Here is a 14,345-nt window from a genome sequence, read left to right as displayed (position 1 = left end):
CAAGAGCCGATTTGATGAATTGCACCAGAATTGTTCGCTCATCCACGCTTGCTTTTTGATCAACGTCAGGTGTCATGGGACGACTCTCATGATACATTCTGAGCCATCTGAGCCACTAACAAAACCATCCGTCATCTCAACATCGTCAACTTCCAGTCTCGGACTAACAGAACATCAATCCCTTTACAATTCCAAAGACCACTGCTCCTCTCTGCCCTGTCCACCAACCTTGACTTCAACGCCCCCCTTCGCCGCCTCCTCAAAGCTCCCAAACATCCACTTCCTTACCATCTCCAACCCGACCTCGGGCTGGTCCAACGGCACCATATGCCCGCTGCCCTCCACCGTCACAAACGCAAACCTCGTGTCCTTGCCCCCAAGCCTCTTCACAACCTCCTTCCACCTCCCCGCCCTCACAACCTCGCCCCCCTTCTCCGCAAACCACACCCCAAACTCCTTCGCCCCAAACTCAACCTGCCCATCCCACGACAACTTCTCCGCCCACCGGATGTTCCCCGCCGTGTTACACGCCAGGTCCAAATCTCCATTGTAAATCAGCACGTCCACCCCCTTCTCCAGAATATACTTGACCTCCCTCTCCGTGCTCAAAAACACGTCCCCAGCAACCTCGAACGCGTGGTTCACATCCATCGAAATCAGAGTGAAATTCCCCCGGTCCACCGCCGCAGGCACCTCCAGCGCCCGCCACACCTTATCGCTCTTCACATACTCCTCGATCCCGTCGCCCGCCTTGTAGCATATACTTTCCGTCTCGCACGGCGCCGTGATGTCGAACGGATTCCGCCCGCCCTTGCGCACGTCGCGGTAATACAGCTCGTCCACATGCCCGAAGCAAAACGCCCCCGCGGCCTCGCACACAATCGGGTCCGGGAACGCATAACACGCCTCCTGGAGGTACATGCACCTCGGCAGCGCCGCCGCCATCTCGCCGCACAAGCTCTCGTTGAATACGGGCGCCGGCACGCCGGGCTTCGTCGTGCACAGCGTCTCGTAGTAGCCCCACGTCGTATCCCGCGGACTGACGAACCCGTTGCCGATCATGGCGCTCTTCAGCGGGATTTTGAAATCCGGCGCCGGAGATTCGGTGTTGTAGCGCACGATCTTGGCCGCGAGGGTGGGGATGTAGTGCCCGCCGTAGGACTCGCCGACGATGTGGAAGGGCAGGGAGCGTAGGCGCGGGAAGGCGGTGTAGAAAATGCGCAGGAAGACGTTCATGTCGGCGGCGGCGGCGGCGGAGGTGGCGGGGCCCGGGACGCCGGGGTCGTGGTAGGAGAGGCCCGTGCCGGCGGGCTGGTCGATGAAGATCATGGATGAGTTGGAGTTCCAGGCGTAGCGGTTGTGAACGGTGGAGTTGCCGGAGGGGGAGATGAGGCAGGGGCCGAGTTCGAGCATCATTCCTGGGGATCGGTGTCAGTTTCGTGAGGTTTTGTTACGGGTGTGGGTTGGGACTTACCGACGAGACCGCTGCCGCCGGGGCCGCCGGTCATCCAGAGGCTGAGGGGGTCGTTTTCGGGGTCGTTGAGACTTTCAAAGTACCCTTTTGTGTCGGTCAGTAAGTGTGTCATGAGCATGAGGAGTGAATGGCTCACAGAAGAATAGGTGTTTGCCGCCGGTGTCCAACCAGCCGGTCCACTGCCGCGACCCAGCGGCGCAGATCTCGTCGCTTTGCTCCTTGATTCGGATGGCATGATTGGGATGCTCGGGGACGGAGAACGTCATGAACTCGGGGTTTTCAATGTCGGCCTGCGTCGCGACGCCCGCGGTGAGGCGCGCGATGAGCGTGAGGCCCGTGATGGCTAACGCCGCGAGACGAGCCATCTTGGGTGGTTCTCAAATCGTCCAGGAAGTGTAAGTGTCAGCCAGGGACTCAATTATTCCTTTCACAGAGTGGGGATCGAGTAAGAGCGCTCCCAATTGAAGTGACAGTGCGATGAGGAAATGGAGTTGAGATTAAGACATCAAGGTTCCGGGCCGCGTGTTTTGTTACTGAGCGGTTGGCACGGCGTCCCGATAAGGAAGGCCGGCTGGAAAGTGGGGTCGGTGGGATTCGAACCCCGAACGATGGCCATATCTTGGAGATGTCACCCACGGTGAAGTCTCAATCCCAAAAAGATCAGCTCGCGATAATGTTCCGACGATAGTTCTTGAATTGTAGAATATTTTTATCGGCGAAATGCGGCGTATGAGATTGTCGATGACGCTACGGATGTCATCCGAGGCATGATCATCTCAATCACCTCACGGTTGGAAAACGTACAGTGAACTTGATGATTTCATTTTCCGGCCCTATGCCAGTCTACCAAATACAACACGTAACCCATAATGCAAACCCCATATCTCCCTCATGTTGTTGAACTCCCGGTAGGTCTCTTGACTGGACCCCCAATAACCCCTTATATAATGTGTATCCCCTGTTGAAATCGTAGGAACTCATATCCCCGCTCGCTTGTAGGGATGTAAAATGTTGAAGAAAAAAAGTCATCAGAAATATTTAGATATATAACGTATATCGGATGGAATCTCCAAGGCACCGTCGAATGTTGAATTAGTCGACGGCGCCCCGGGTCCTATCCTTGGATGTCGTCATGCAGTCATGATATAGAACCAGGGCGGTCTATGTCTTTCTCTGCTGGTATCACGTCTATGAGATGCGCGCAAATCATTGCTTTACGCCTGGGTGGTGTCCTCGACAGGAGGGCACGTGCAGAAGAGGTTGGTGTCGCCGTATGCTGCATCTTGTTAGCCGCCATCACTCACACATCCTCTTCAAGGGGAAACTCACTGTCGTCAACACGGCCTACACTGGGCCAAAACTTCTTCTCCCTCAAGAACGGCAGCGGGTACGCCGCCTTCTCGCGCGAGTACGGGCGCTCCCACTTGCCCTCGCCATCGCCCAGGATGACATCCGCCTGCGGGTGCGGCGCCATCTTGAGCACGTTGCCCTCGCGCGGCTGCTTGCCCTCCTCGACCTCGCGGATCTCCTCGCGGATGCTGATCAGCGTGTCGATGAAGCGGTCCAGCTCCTCCTTGCTCTCGCTTTCCGTCGGCTCGATCATGAGCGTGTTCGCGACGGGGAAGCTCATCGTCGGCGCGTGAAAGCCGTAGTCCTGCAGGCGCTTGGCGATGTCGATCGCCTCGACGCCGGCGGTCTCCTTGAAGGGACGCGCATCGAGGATGAACTCGTGCGCGCAGCGGCCGTTCTCGTTGGTGTAGAGGATCTTGAAGTGCGGCTTGAGGCGCGAGAGGATGTAGTTGGCGTTGAGGATGGCGGCCTTGGTCGCGAGGCGCAGGCCGTCGTTGCCCATGAGCGCGTTGTAGGCCCAGCTGATGGGGAGGATGCCGGCACTGCCGAAAGGCGCGCTGGAGACCATGGCCTCCTCTGCGTCGGCGGAGCGCGCGGGGAGGTACGGGGCGAGGTGCTCCTTGACGCAGATGGGTCCAACACCGGGGCCGCCACCGCCGTGGGGGATGCAGAAGGTCTTGTGCAGGTTGAGATGGCAGACGTCGGCGCCGATCTCGCCGGGGGAGCAGATGCCGATCTGGGCGTTCATGTTGGCGCCGTCCATGTAGACCTGGCCGCCGTACTGGTGGACGAGCTCGCAGGCCTTCTTGACGCCGGGCTCGTAGACACCGTAGGTGCTGGGGTAGGTGACCATGAAAGCACCGAGCTGGTCGGCGTACTGCTTGCACTTGGCCTCGAGGTCCTCAATGACGAGGTTGCCGGTGACGGGGTCGCACTTAACGGGAACGACGCGCATGCCGGCCATGGCGGCGGAAGCGGGGTTGGTGCCGTGGGCGGAGACGGGGATCAGGCAGATGTCGCGCTTCTTGCCGTCGGGCTTCTGCTCGAGGTACTTGCGGATGGCACGGAGACCGGCGAACTCACCCTGAGCACCGGAGTTGGGCTGGAGGGACACGGCGTCCATAGCAGTGATGCCCTTGAGCTGCTCAGAGAGTTCCTCAATAAGGGCGGTGTAGCCCTTGAGCTCGCTAGCGGGAGTGTGAGGGTGGATGGTGGAGAAGCCAGGCAGAGAGATGAGAGCCATCTCGGTGGCGCTGTTGAGCTTCATGGTGCAAGAGCCGAGAGGGATCATGGAGTGAACCAGAGAGAGATCCTTGGATTGCAGGTGGTGGATGTAGCGGAGAATCTCCGTCTCGCTGCGGTGGGTGTTGAAAACGGGGTGAGTGAGGTACTCAGACTGGCGGCGGAGAGTAGTAGGAATAAGCTCCGTGATGCTCTCAGTGAGAGCAGCGTAAGACTTGCTCGCAGCCTCGGCGGTCTGGGCGCCGGTGACGTTGCCGAGAACAGTAGCAATGGTGTTGAACACCTCCTCGTTGACGTGCTCGTTAACACTGATACCGACATCGCCGTTTCCGTAGTCGCGGAATCCCAGGCCGGCCTTCTTGCCCTCCTCCAGAATCTTCTGCGCCTTGTCACCAGCCTTGATGACGACGGTGTCGAAAAGCACCTTGCCGTCGGGGCTGGCTCCGCTCTGCTCGGTCTCCAAGCCGGCGGCCTCGGCAACAGCCTGAACACCACGAGCAAGGCGGATGAGTCGCGTCGCAATCTCCCTCAGTCCCTCGGGACCGTGGTAGACGGCGAACAGCGCAGCCATGTTGGCCAACAGAGCCTGGGCGGTGCAGACGTTGCTGGTGGCCTTCTCACGGCGGATGTGCTGCTCGCGGGTCTGCAGAGCCAGTCTCAGGGCACGGCGACCGGTGCGGTCCTTGGAGACACCGACCAGACGGCCGGGCATGCGGCGCTTGTGAGCCTCCTTGACGGCGAAGAAAGCGGCGTGGGGGCCGCCGAAGCCGAGGGGAACACCGAAACGCTGGGCGCTGCCGAAGGCGATGTCGGCACCCCACTCGCCGGGGGGAGTGAGAACCGTCAGAGCCAGGAGATCGGTGGCGGCGCTGAGAAGAGCGCCCTGGGAGTGCACGAGGTCGGAAAGGCCCTTGAAGTCCTCAACCTTGCCCTTGGTATCGGGGTATTGGACCATGACACCGACCAAATCCTGGCCCAAAGCCTTGATCTTCTCCTCGGCGCTGCTGATGTCGACAACCTCGACGTTGATGCCGAAACCCTGAGCCCTGCTCCTCAGGACGGAGATGGACTGGGGGTGAACGAGGTCGGACACGACAAAGGTCTTGCCGGGCCTCTTCGCGCGAGAGCTGGAAAGCGCGTTCATGGACAGAGTCATGGCCTCGGCGGCGGCCGTACCCTCGTCCAAAAGACTGGCGTTGGAAATCGGCAGACCCGTCAGGTCAGAGACCATGGTCTGGTAGTTGAGAAGCGACTCGAGACGGCCCTGGCTGATTTCGGGCTGGTAGGGCGTGTAACTGGTGTACCACGCAGGGCTCTCCAAAACGTTGGTCTGAATAACTCTGGGAGTGACGCTCGGGTTGTATCCGGCGCCAATCAAGGGCTTCGGCGCGGCCTCGTTGGCCTTGGCCCAGGCCGTCGCCTTGGCCAGAATCTTGCTCTCGTCCATGGGGCCCTCGTTGTCCCACGCGAATGTCTTCCTCTCGGAGTAGACATCCGGGGGCAGTACTTGGGCAATAAACTCGTCAATCGTCTTCACGGGGGGATCCAGCGCCTTGAGCATGGCCTCGGCGTCGCTGACGTCGGGGCCGATGTGGCGGGGGATGAACGACTCGGGCCTCTGGAGCGGCTCAAGGGAGGCGTCCACGGAAGTTTGCCTGCTCGTCGCCTGGGCGTGGGCAGTAATCGCGGAGAAAGTCCTCACGCGAGTGACACGGCTCGGGGCCATGCCGGAGGCAACACAAGAGTTGCAAACCCACGGTGAGGGGGCCGTCTGGCGACCGACAACTCTCGACCGCGGAGCCACCAGCCGAAGCTGGCGGGAGAGGGGCAACCTCAGTGATGCCATGGCTGTGAATGTGTAGGTGTGTGTGTGTGGCGATAGGAAGGGGGGAGGGTATGGTCTCTCTTTTTCCCTGGAAGAATAAAGAAAGGAATGAGACTGGTCAGACCACAGCGACTGACGAACCCTCTGTGTGAAGAAAGTTGTGAGTAGAGAAGAAAAGAAGGAGAGGCAAGCGAACGAGAAGTTCGAGCCGTTGTGGTGGTGGTGTCTTTCTTGTATGAGCTGCTCGGATCGGGGACCGAAGACCGATATCGTTGCCGCTGCGCTCGAAAAGCAACACCCTTGTCGCCACCTTTGAGACCGACTCGGGACGGGGGAGGGTGGAGGGGCCAGAGCAACAGCGCGCTCCTTCTCCCGTCCGTTGATTCAAACACGATGACACGGAGACTTTTCTCAGAATCTTTATCTACCTTGGTCGAGTGAGACACAAATGAAAACGTTGCAGAAGCGAATAGCAATGGCCGCAAGTTGGCTGATTCGGATTTGGAGAAGTCGGTGAGAAGCCGACTGCCAAACGTCTTTGAATTTTTGGCTTTTTGAGGCGTGTAAGGTACAAGTAAAAGGGTCCCATTGGGAGTCCAGGGATGGCCGTTTCTGAGTCGAGCGCCCTACATACTTACCGCCGCTTCTGCTGCAGCTCCCACCTACCACCTGCTAAAGGTGCCTCACTGGTATTGGATCTACCCGACATCAGGAAGGTAAGGCATGATGAGAGGTACCTGGACAGCCCAAAGGAACCGGTCTGCCGCCACGCCTTCGGTTCGTTGCGGGTTGAGCGCTGCGCCAGGAATTGGTGAGCGCACACTGAGAAACCGCCCGCCGCCAATCCTTATCGCGACAAGAAATAATAAGGTCCGCTGATAAGCGCGCTAAAAGCCAGCCCGATAAGAACCATCCGGCTCCAGGTGCAGTTCCCCAGCCATCAAGCACCCCTCCATCCTGGGGGGGCCCCAAAGCCAACACTGCAAAACACGGGCTATCCTCGGCCCGGGATGACTGTGCCAAAATCAGACCATCCAGCCACTCAGGGAAGCGCACCGCGAGCCGCACAGGGACAGGGGTGGCGCTCCCCCTCCACAGCGTTGTGTGGTGTTTCCAGCGCTGGCATCAGGGCGACGGATGCGTACCCGAGCATGCTCGGTGGCCAAATCCGAGTGCATGTGGAAATGGCACCCACTACGCACGCTGTGAGAAACTCGAGCATTCCCACCACCACCACTAAAGAGCCGCACCAGGTGGAAAGGTACGTACCGCCCAGGCTGGATAGTGCGTGGGACCCATCCAGCTGGAGCTATCTCTAAATTTTTGCGACGACATCATCGCTGAACCGGGCCACGCGCAGAAGAACAAAAGTATCACCAACCTCTCCGTCCCGTCGATACCTTAATACCCCACAGTCAAAATGTTCGGAGGATGTACGTACCCACCGTTGCACCCTTCGGAAAGAACTGAAATAACTGACCTGGCTGTCTCTCGCAGTCGCGCCCCCCCAGCTCTCCGAGGAGGAGATCAAGCAGATGGAGGCCGAGGCCAGCTTCACCGTCCAGCAGGTCCTCGTCTCTGCCGTCCTGCTGTACCTCTGTGAGTAACCCCACAGCCAGCATCAAGCCTCAAGAACCCTTACTAACCGTCCATCAACAGCTCCCTTCGCCGTCGACCTCGCCTCCAAGGTTCTGTAAATAACCATCACCGACCAAACATGAACCTCATGGGCCTGCCATAGGGCTTGAGAACAAAAACAGACGCAGATCATCTGCTTCAGACCCTCCAACAGACATGCCGCAGACGCAGAAGCATACGGCAGGTAGAGCCATAATGGCTGGGATACGGGTGTACAGGGACAACTAGAATATTCCCGTTGTAAAAATATCATGTGTACAAATGTACAAACGGCTGGTATGGATGGGCTATGACTATAGATCACATCGGAATCCAGGGACAATCAAATATCACGACTTTAGAGAGGCCAAACGACCCTGTCTCGTTACGTTTCCACGTGCTCTTCACTAATTTTTGATACCTGTGCCGGGCGATGAGCTACGATTCCTACCCCAACATGTAAAAAAGCTTCCGCTCGCGCCGGTCCGGTCCTCTATTATGACAAGAATTTGACAACTCAACCCGAAACCCTCTCGTTCGACTCATGACGACGGGTTACGCTCCTTCTCCCACTGCTCAAAGTCTTTTGTGATCGACTCGACCTCCTTCTTGAGGTGCTGAATCTGCTTCTCATAGTCTTCCAATACCTGCAACAAGTTAGCCACTGCATCAAACCCAGTCTCTCAGCAAGAAAACTGACCTTCTTCGCCTTGTGCTCCGTCTCCTCGTTCAGACCCTCGCCGCTCGCAAAGGCAGGCTTGTTCGCCTCCTTCATCAGCTGGTCCGCATAGTCCCTCAACACAATCAGCCTGCTCCACAACTCCTCCTCCCTCGCCGCCAGCGCCGGGTCCTGCACGCTGCGCTCCAGCTCCGCCAGCTTAAGCCGCAGGTCGTCCTCGTCCCCGCTCATCGCGTACCCGCGGTTGCGCAGCACCTGCACCCGCGCCGCGAGCGCGAGGCACCGCTCCCGCAGGACCACGTGCCGCCGGCGGGCCGCCAGCGCGCGCACGCTCGTCTCGAGGTCGTGCCGCGACAGGATCGCGTCCAGGCTGGCGTTGATCTGGTGCAGGCGCACGTTGAGCTCGCCGACCACCTTCTTCTGCGTCTGCAGGCGCGCCGCGACGCCGTTGAAGCCCGTGCAGAGGACGGGGATGAAGCCCGGCGCGGGCTTCTTCTGCAGCGCCTCCTCCCACTCCTTGGGGTCCTCGTGCGGGCCGGGCTTGTAGAAGGGCACCGCGGCCTCGTCGACCTTGTTGTAGAAGTAGTGCTTGAAGGCGCAGTTGGGGTTCGTGGGGTTCCACTTCTCGATGATGAGGGCCATCTGCTCGGGTATGGGCTTTTGGTTCTCTACGTGGTAGATGGTCAGACGGATGCTCAATCAGTAAGAGGAAGGTGAAATGGGGCCACGTACGAGGTGTGTCTCTGCCAGGCTGCCAGAGTGAGCTGGACAGCTGCGCTTGCGACTGCGACAGGCTGGGCATCTGCTGCTGCTGCTGTTGCTGTTGTTGTTGGTTTTGCTGAGGCTGGGCGAGAGATTGCCCGAAGCCGAGTGTGCTTCCTTGGTTCTGCTGCGGCTGGCCGAACAGACTGAGGCCGCCCTGCTGCTGGGCTGGCTGCTGTTGCTGTTGCTGCTGCGGCTGCTGCGTCGACTGTCCCAGGGTGCTGCCAAATCCTCCACCGCCGAAAAGGCCACCGCCCGTCTGCCCAGCGGGCTTCGGCGCTCCGAATAGACTCATGGCGACAATGTAAATGGATTATCCGTGAGTTCGGGCGTCAATCGGTCGTCGTCGCAAGGCTGAGGTTGAGGTTGATGCGCAAAGTCGGTTCGCGGAAGAAAACAATGCAGGGGACCCTTATTGCATCGTCAAAGGAAAAAGGGAAAGTAAAAGGGCCTTCGCGGGTATCAAAACGACGAAAAGGGAAGAATGAAATCGTGCTTCTGGAAGGGGCCAGCAAGCAGACGTCGCAGGGGAATCTTCAATCGGGCTGCGGGTGCGAAATTCACCACCGGAAAGCTACCCTTGAAAGTGTAGGCGTCTGATCCCCAAGCAACGGCGACGCGAAAATAATAAATCGGAGCTCGCAGGTACCTGACCTGAGCTTCACCGAAAGCAGCAGCCACACCCACACCCACACCGGGACGCGCCACAGAGCAAGGCTCCACTCCAGCCTCGCCATCGAACCGAGCCAATCAGACACCCGCTAAATCGACCTCACCTCAATTCCCAAGCGTCCGTAGCCGTCGAAAGCTTGCCCGCCAGACGACGCAATCGCGAATCCGTCCCCGACGTCCCGTCCTCCCACCCACCCCCGCGGCCATCACCACAACAGCAACAATGTCTTCCCGACGGCCCCAGTATGTCTTCATCTCCCTCTCTCGCACCAATTGGCGCTCCGTGAGCCAACCGGCGGGTGTCCATCCCTCCGCGCCCAAAAAAGTTACGAGACCTAGACCAACGGCAAGCTAACCTCTGTCGATACGATTAGATTCAACCAGCAGCAGCAGGTCGACACGGCCCCGCTCCCCGACGATATCCCCAAGGTCAAGGAGGTCGGCGCCAGCTCCGCGCCCCTGCTGTCCGCGTCCTACTTCATCGGCGCCCGCTGCCGCGAATACAATGACGACTTCATGCAGTGCAAGACGGACAGCGCGGGCCGCGGCGAGTTCGACTGCTTGAAGGAGGGCCGCCGGGTCACGAGATGCGCCTCCAGCGTGTACGTTTTAGATCTTTCCCTTGGCGGTTGTCGGTGGACATAGTGGCTGTGAGGGGTTGGGCGGACTACGGAGGAGATGGATGATGCGGGCGATATAAACCACGACAGAAGGCTGACGGGAACGAACACAGGATCAAGGACATCAACACCCACTGCCTCGAGCAGTTCCGCGCCCACTGGACCTGCATCGAGAACCGCAACCACCAGCTCTACCAGTGCAGACCGATGGAGTGGAAGCTGAACAAGTGTGTTTACGAGAACCTGGTACGTTACCACCGCCCATGGCCCAGGAAGACCTCAATGCTTCGTTGCAGAGGGAAACATCTTTGCTGGCCAGATTCTACACACAATATAAGCTGACGTCCGCCACAGAAACTGGAGAAGCACATCCCCGACCAGCGCCCCGGCGTCACCCCCGTCGAGCTCCGCCCTCACATGATCTACGCCGACGTCGCCATCAACACCATGGAGGGCAAGCCCTTCATTCCCCCGTCAAAGGCCGAGGGCAGCAAGCAGGCGTCGTAGACGGCTGGATTCATGAATGCGGGGAAACGTCGTTTTGGCTTTGCGTTGAGGCGGAGAGAGAAATGTAGGCTGGCAATAGAAAAACGCTGTGTACATATGTCATCAATCAGACCTGGGATCAACCAATGGCTTTACGGCTCTCGTCCTCGCCTCATTCTTCTTCGACGTGTTTGTCTGCTGCTATGCGTCGAGACGACACTCAGCCAGCGATGACCAGCTAACAGCGACAGGACCATCGCCCCATCTTCCCCCGCGGGAGTTCGCAATTCTCAGCCGTCGTCGGGAGGCCACAGCAGCCATGCGTTTACCCCTCCCTCATCCGACCTCAACCCCCTCTTAGCCCCTCCTTTCGAGCAACATCCTCAAGGCAGCTCCCCGCCAACACCCGAACCCCTCAAACCTTTTTGCAACCTCTAAGCAGGATGCCCCGCGTTGATCTTTTCATTATCACAGCTACAGACATGTGCCGTACGACGCACGCCAATCAACGACCACGTTCCGCAAGACACGCCGATCGTTGTCCTGCAAAGCCGGAGGCCGCTCCCGCTCTGGCGACAGTGAGAGGAACCGTCATCCGCTTGAGACCGGAAAGGACCGGCTGTGCTGTCTCTGTATTGACTTTGCCTTCTCACTTGATGGTGTGCAACGTTTCCTTCCTCTGCCCATCAGGTCCTCTCCGGACTGTGCCCTGCAAGAACGGTGAGAATGAGTCGAAGGGCTTCCATGTTGGATACAAGCTTCCGTCGGGAATCTGGGCCCCGCGTGGTTTCTCAGCTGTCAAGACTGCATATATCACGTTTGAGCAGTCACCCGAGACATCTCAGCGTGAGATGGATCTTTTCTCCCTCGGGCGTAACGATGCAACAAAGTTGTCAGTTCTGACGAATAAGCAAAGCTCAAAAGCCCGTATTCAGGTGTCATCTGAGAAGGGTTCAGCCACAGTCACGCTGTTGATGTGAGTAGCCTTCCGTTCAGCCATCGACTTCGTCCTGATTTGTCAGACCCAGCCAGTCAGCGGCCTGACTCAAGGGTATGCACTGTTCTTGTGTAGTTCGCCGTCGACTGCACAGGTGAACGGCTGCAAGGCCAGCTTGGGCAAGCCGTGCCGGTGACATCGTCAAAGCATGCAATATACTTCAGACGCGGGGAGGGCATGGCATGTAAGCTACGTCGCCAAACGTTATGTACTCGTCTCTCTGATTCCTGTGGCTTGAAACCAAGAGGGACGAAAGAGCGAGATGTGTAATGGTGGGTGGCACGCGGCGCGGAGAACGCGAGGAGCTGGTTGACGTATTGCACGACGACCCTGACTTGATGGGATGACTGTCCTCCCGTGGGCGCTTCTGGACGCCAAGCACAGAGTCAGGGTCGGGTTCTAGAAACTGCTTCCAGGGGATACAGGGGCGATAGAAAGAGTCAGCTGGCTTGCTGTGTCCCTCCAAGTCAAGGTGCATTTGGGGTGAATCGACAACCCAAGATGGAAGCGAATTTGAGACGAACCATGCGCAATAGCTTGACCTACAAAGGTTCATTTGATTCGAAATTTCAGACATTGAGTAAGCTGGAAAGTATTCGCTTCATGTACGACGTAGCACGAAAAGAGCCTCCGCTACCCCGGAGGAGCCGACAAAGAGCGGTGCTGTTTGTGTATTGAGATCCTGGATCCAACACGGATATCAAATGCAGGACGACGGCTTGTTTGCCGCATGAGCTCCAATACCCCATAGTATGGAGATTGAGTTACAAATACCATCCTTCGCTGATATATCGGCGGGTTGGTCTCGGCTGGCGATTGAAAAAGCATCCTGGCAAAGTTTCACCAATTGTCTAAGACTTTTCCCCCATGATGAATTGTAGGAGTTGAGATCCTGCAGTAGCCTGGGACCCTTGAATCCTATTTCATCATCTTGTTTGGATGATATTGTCAGCATTGTCAAAGGGCAAACACCAAAAACTGTCAGGAGCATGATTTCATGGGATGAATGTGATCATTCATGATGCGATCGTGAAACCGCGATGGATTGACGTCAAGGTTGATTTTTGACTGAGAGATAATGAGGGGACGGTAAAAGGGGTTGATCATGCTCAGGATGGGGGTCTGCGTAGCGCAACCTTGTGTAACTCCAGGCGCTGGGCGACCGGGCCGTGTCAACTGGCCGCAGCCATCGTCAAACGACATGTTTCGGGAGTGCAAGACTGTGCGGCTTCTTCGATGCCTGTCGGCCAACCAGAGGTGGACTGAGGGTCAAAACTCTTACCCAGCACGAAGTATTCATTTTCGGCTCGCCCAATAGATTCCCAGTGCGCGAGCCTTGGTTCGACAGATCTTGGGTTCCTCGAGCACGTCCGCCAGGTTCATGCCAGGTTTGCCTCGGAGGATTCGCAACCCAACTTCTTGTAATGTTCTGGACTGGCGGGTCAAATTTGCGGTGCACCGCACGTCTCCCGGGCGTGGGCCGGAGATGAGCTGATGGGTGGTGAATTGACGGCTCACCTCCAAAGACAACTGGGTCTCTGTCGGGGTATCCAGTTTAGAGGGGATGCCGCATTCCCCGGGGTTGAACGGCTGGCTTGCTGATGTGCCGTGTGGCCCGCGGGTCGACGGCAGTCGATGGTGGAGGGAGGAAAAGAGGGACGCAGGGCAGAAAACCCCTCAGTGAAATCTTGTTGGCAAGATTAAGGATGTTTGGGGGCCTGGGTGCAAACGAAACCTCATCTCGTTCGCAACGAACAACTTCAAGGTTGCCCCAGTCAAAACCAACTGCGTTATCGTGATGGCCAGGGCGTCCATGACTGAGTATGATTGGACTGCAGTGGCGTAAGACAGCGGCTAATTCTGTGCATCAAGCGCGCAGTTGAGACGAAATAGTGGTGCAAAGGAAAACCCTGCGTGCCATGTCGATTAACTGGGATAGCGATGTCGGAGTTGCGCTGTTGCCTCCGCAGGAAGTTTCATTAGAGCAAACTTGGACGCATTGCAATCGAAGTCAATATGTGAGCTCCATTAAGCCATGTGGTCAGATGGGATGACATCTGATCTCTCTGCAGAGACGAGATGATGTAAGTCGTCCGATCCAGGGATCGGGTGCCATGGCCAACTGTTGAGGTTGCAGTGCAACTGGCGCGGCGGGATGTATCTGTGCACTTCTCGAATGCAGGGGAAGAAAGCTCCGAAAGATCGTCGCTTAAGAACTCCACGCCAACAACGACGGTTCTAGACGTTGAATACTTGACACAGAAAACTGTGCTGACAAGATGCTTCGATGGCAGCGATGATGGTTGTAGCGGGCGACTTGTGACAACCGCGAACAGACGATGGCGTGCCCCACAGGAGGTGTAGGCCAGAATCATGACGGACCCAACGTCGGACTGGTGTTTTCAAAAGGGACGCTGGAGGATCCTCGTTGAGGGAGCTTCTCTGCCAAGATGGCCAGACTGTTTGATGGAGTTGCCCTGGGGCACTCGTTGCCTGTCACATTTGCCATCGACTGTTTCCGCTGATCGCAGGTCGGACCTAGAGATCAAGGCGGGAGATTGACGTGTTGGGGAATATCTGGCATTGACCAACGTTGATCGATGGACGACGTCCCACAAGCC

General features: G+C 57.7%; 4 protein-coding genes across 4 annotated transcripts; 1 reads left to right on the top strand and 3 right to left on the bottom strand.

Annotated features, from left to right (window-relative positions):
* Nucleotides 1-183: 183 nt before the first annotated feature.
* Nucleotides 184-1,839, bottom strand: CGCS363_v011769 (Carboxypeptidase Y-like protein; the record flags this gene model as incomplete). The annotated part of the gene is made up of 3 exons (XM_036643618.1): nt 184-1,418; nt 1,475-1,558; nt 1,611-1,839. 3 exons carry the CDS (start codon nt 1,837-1,839, stop codon nt 184-186), a joined length of 1,548 nt encoding a protein of 515 aa, XP_036490174.1.
* Nucleotides 1,840-2,688: 849 nt separating this feature from the next.
* On the bottom strand, nt 2,689-5,912 carry CGCS363_v011768 (putative glycine dehydrogenase; the record flags this gene model as incomplete). Its single annotated transcript, XM_036643617.1, has 2 exons — nt 2,689-2,750; nt 2,804-5,912. 2 exons carry the CDS (start codon nt 5,910-5,912, stop codon nt 2,689-2,691), a joined length of 3,171 nt encoding a protein of 1,056 aa, XP_036490175.1.
* A 2,138-nt stretch (nt 5,913-8,050) lies between these two features.
* On the bottom strand, nt 8,051-9,244 carry NUP57 (Nucleoporin NUP57; the record flags this gene model as incomplete). The annotated part of the gene is made up of 3 exons (XM_036643616.1): nt 8,051-8,155; nt 8,209-8,855; nt 8,920-9,244. The coding sequence occupies 3 exons, from the start codon at nt 9,242-9,244 to the stop codon at nt 8,051-8,053; spliced, it is 1,077 nt and encodes a 358-aa protein (XP_036490319.1).
* Nucleotides 9,245-9,844: 600 nt separating this feature from the next.
* CGCS363_v011766 (NADH-ubiquinone oxidoreductase 20.8 kDa subunit) lies at nt 9,845-10,748 on the top strand (the record flags this gene model as incomplete). The annotated part of the gene is made up of 4 exons (XM_036643615.1): nt 9,845-9,864; nt 9,996-10,223; nt 10,355-10,487; nt 10,596-10,748. 4 exons carry the CDS (start codon nt 9,845-9,847, stop codon nt 10,746-10,748), a joined length of 534 nt encoding a protein of 177 aa, XP_036490322.1.
* Nucleotides 10,749-14,345: the final 3,597 nt, after the last annotated feature.

The sequence above is a fragment of the Colletotrichum siamense genome (assembly GCF_013390195.1).
Source record: "Colletotrichum siamense strain Cg363 chromosome Unknown KSG_Cg363_contig08, whole genome shotgun sequence".
NCBI classification, from domain to species: domain Eukaryota; kingdom Fungi; phylum Ascomycota; class Sordariomycetes; order Glomerellales; family Glomerellaceae; genus Colletotrichum; species Colletotrichum siamense.
Note: the sequence above shows the minus strand (reverse complement) of the source record. Positions and strands in the feature narration are given on the sequence as shown.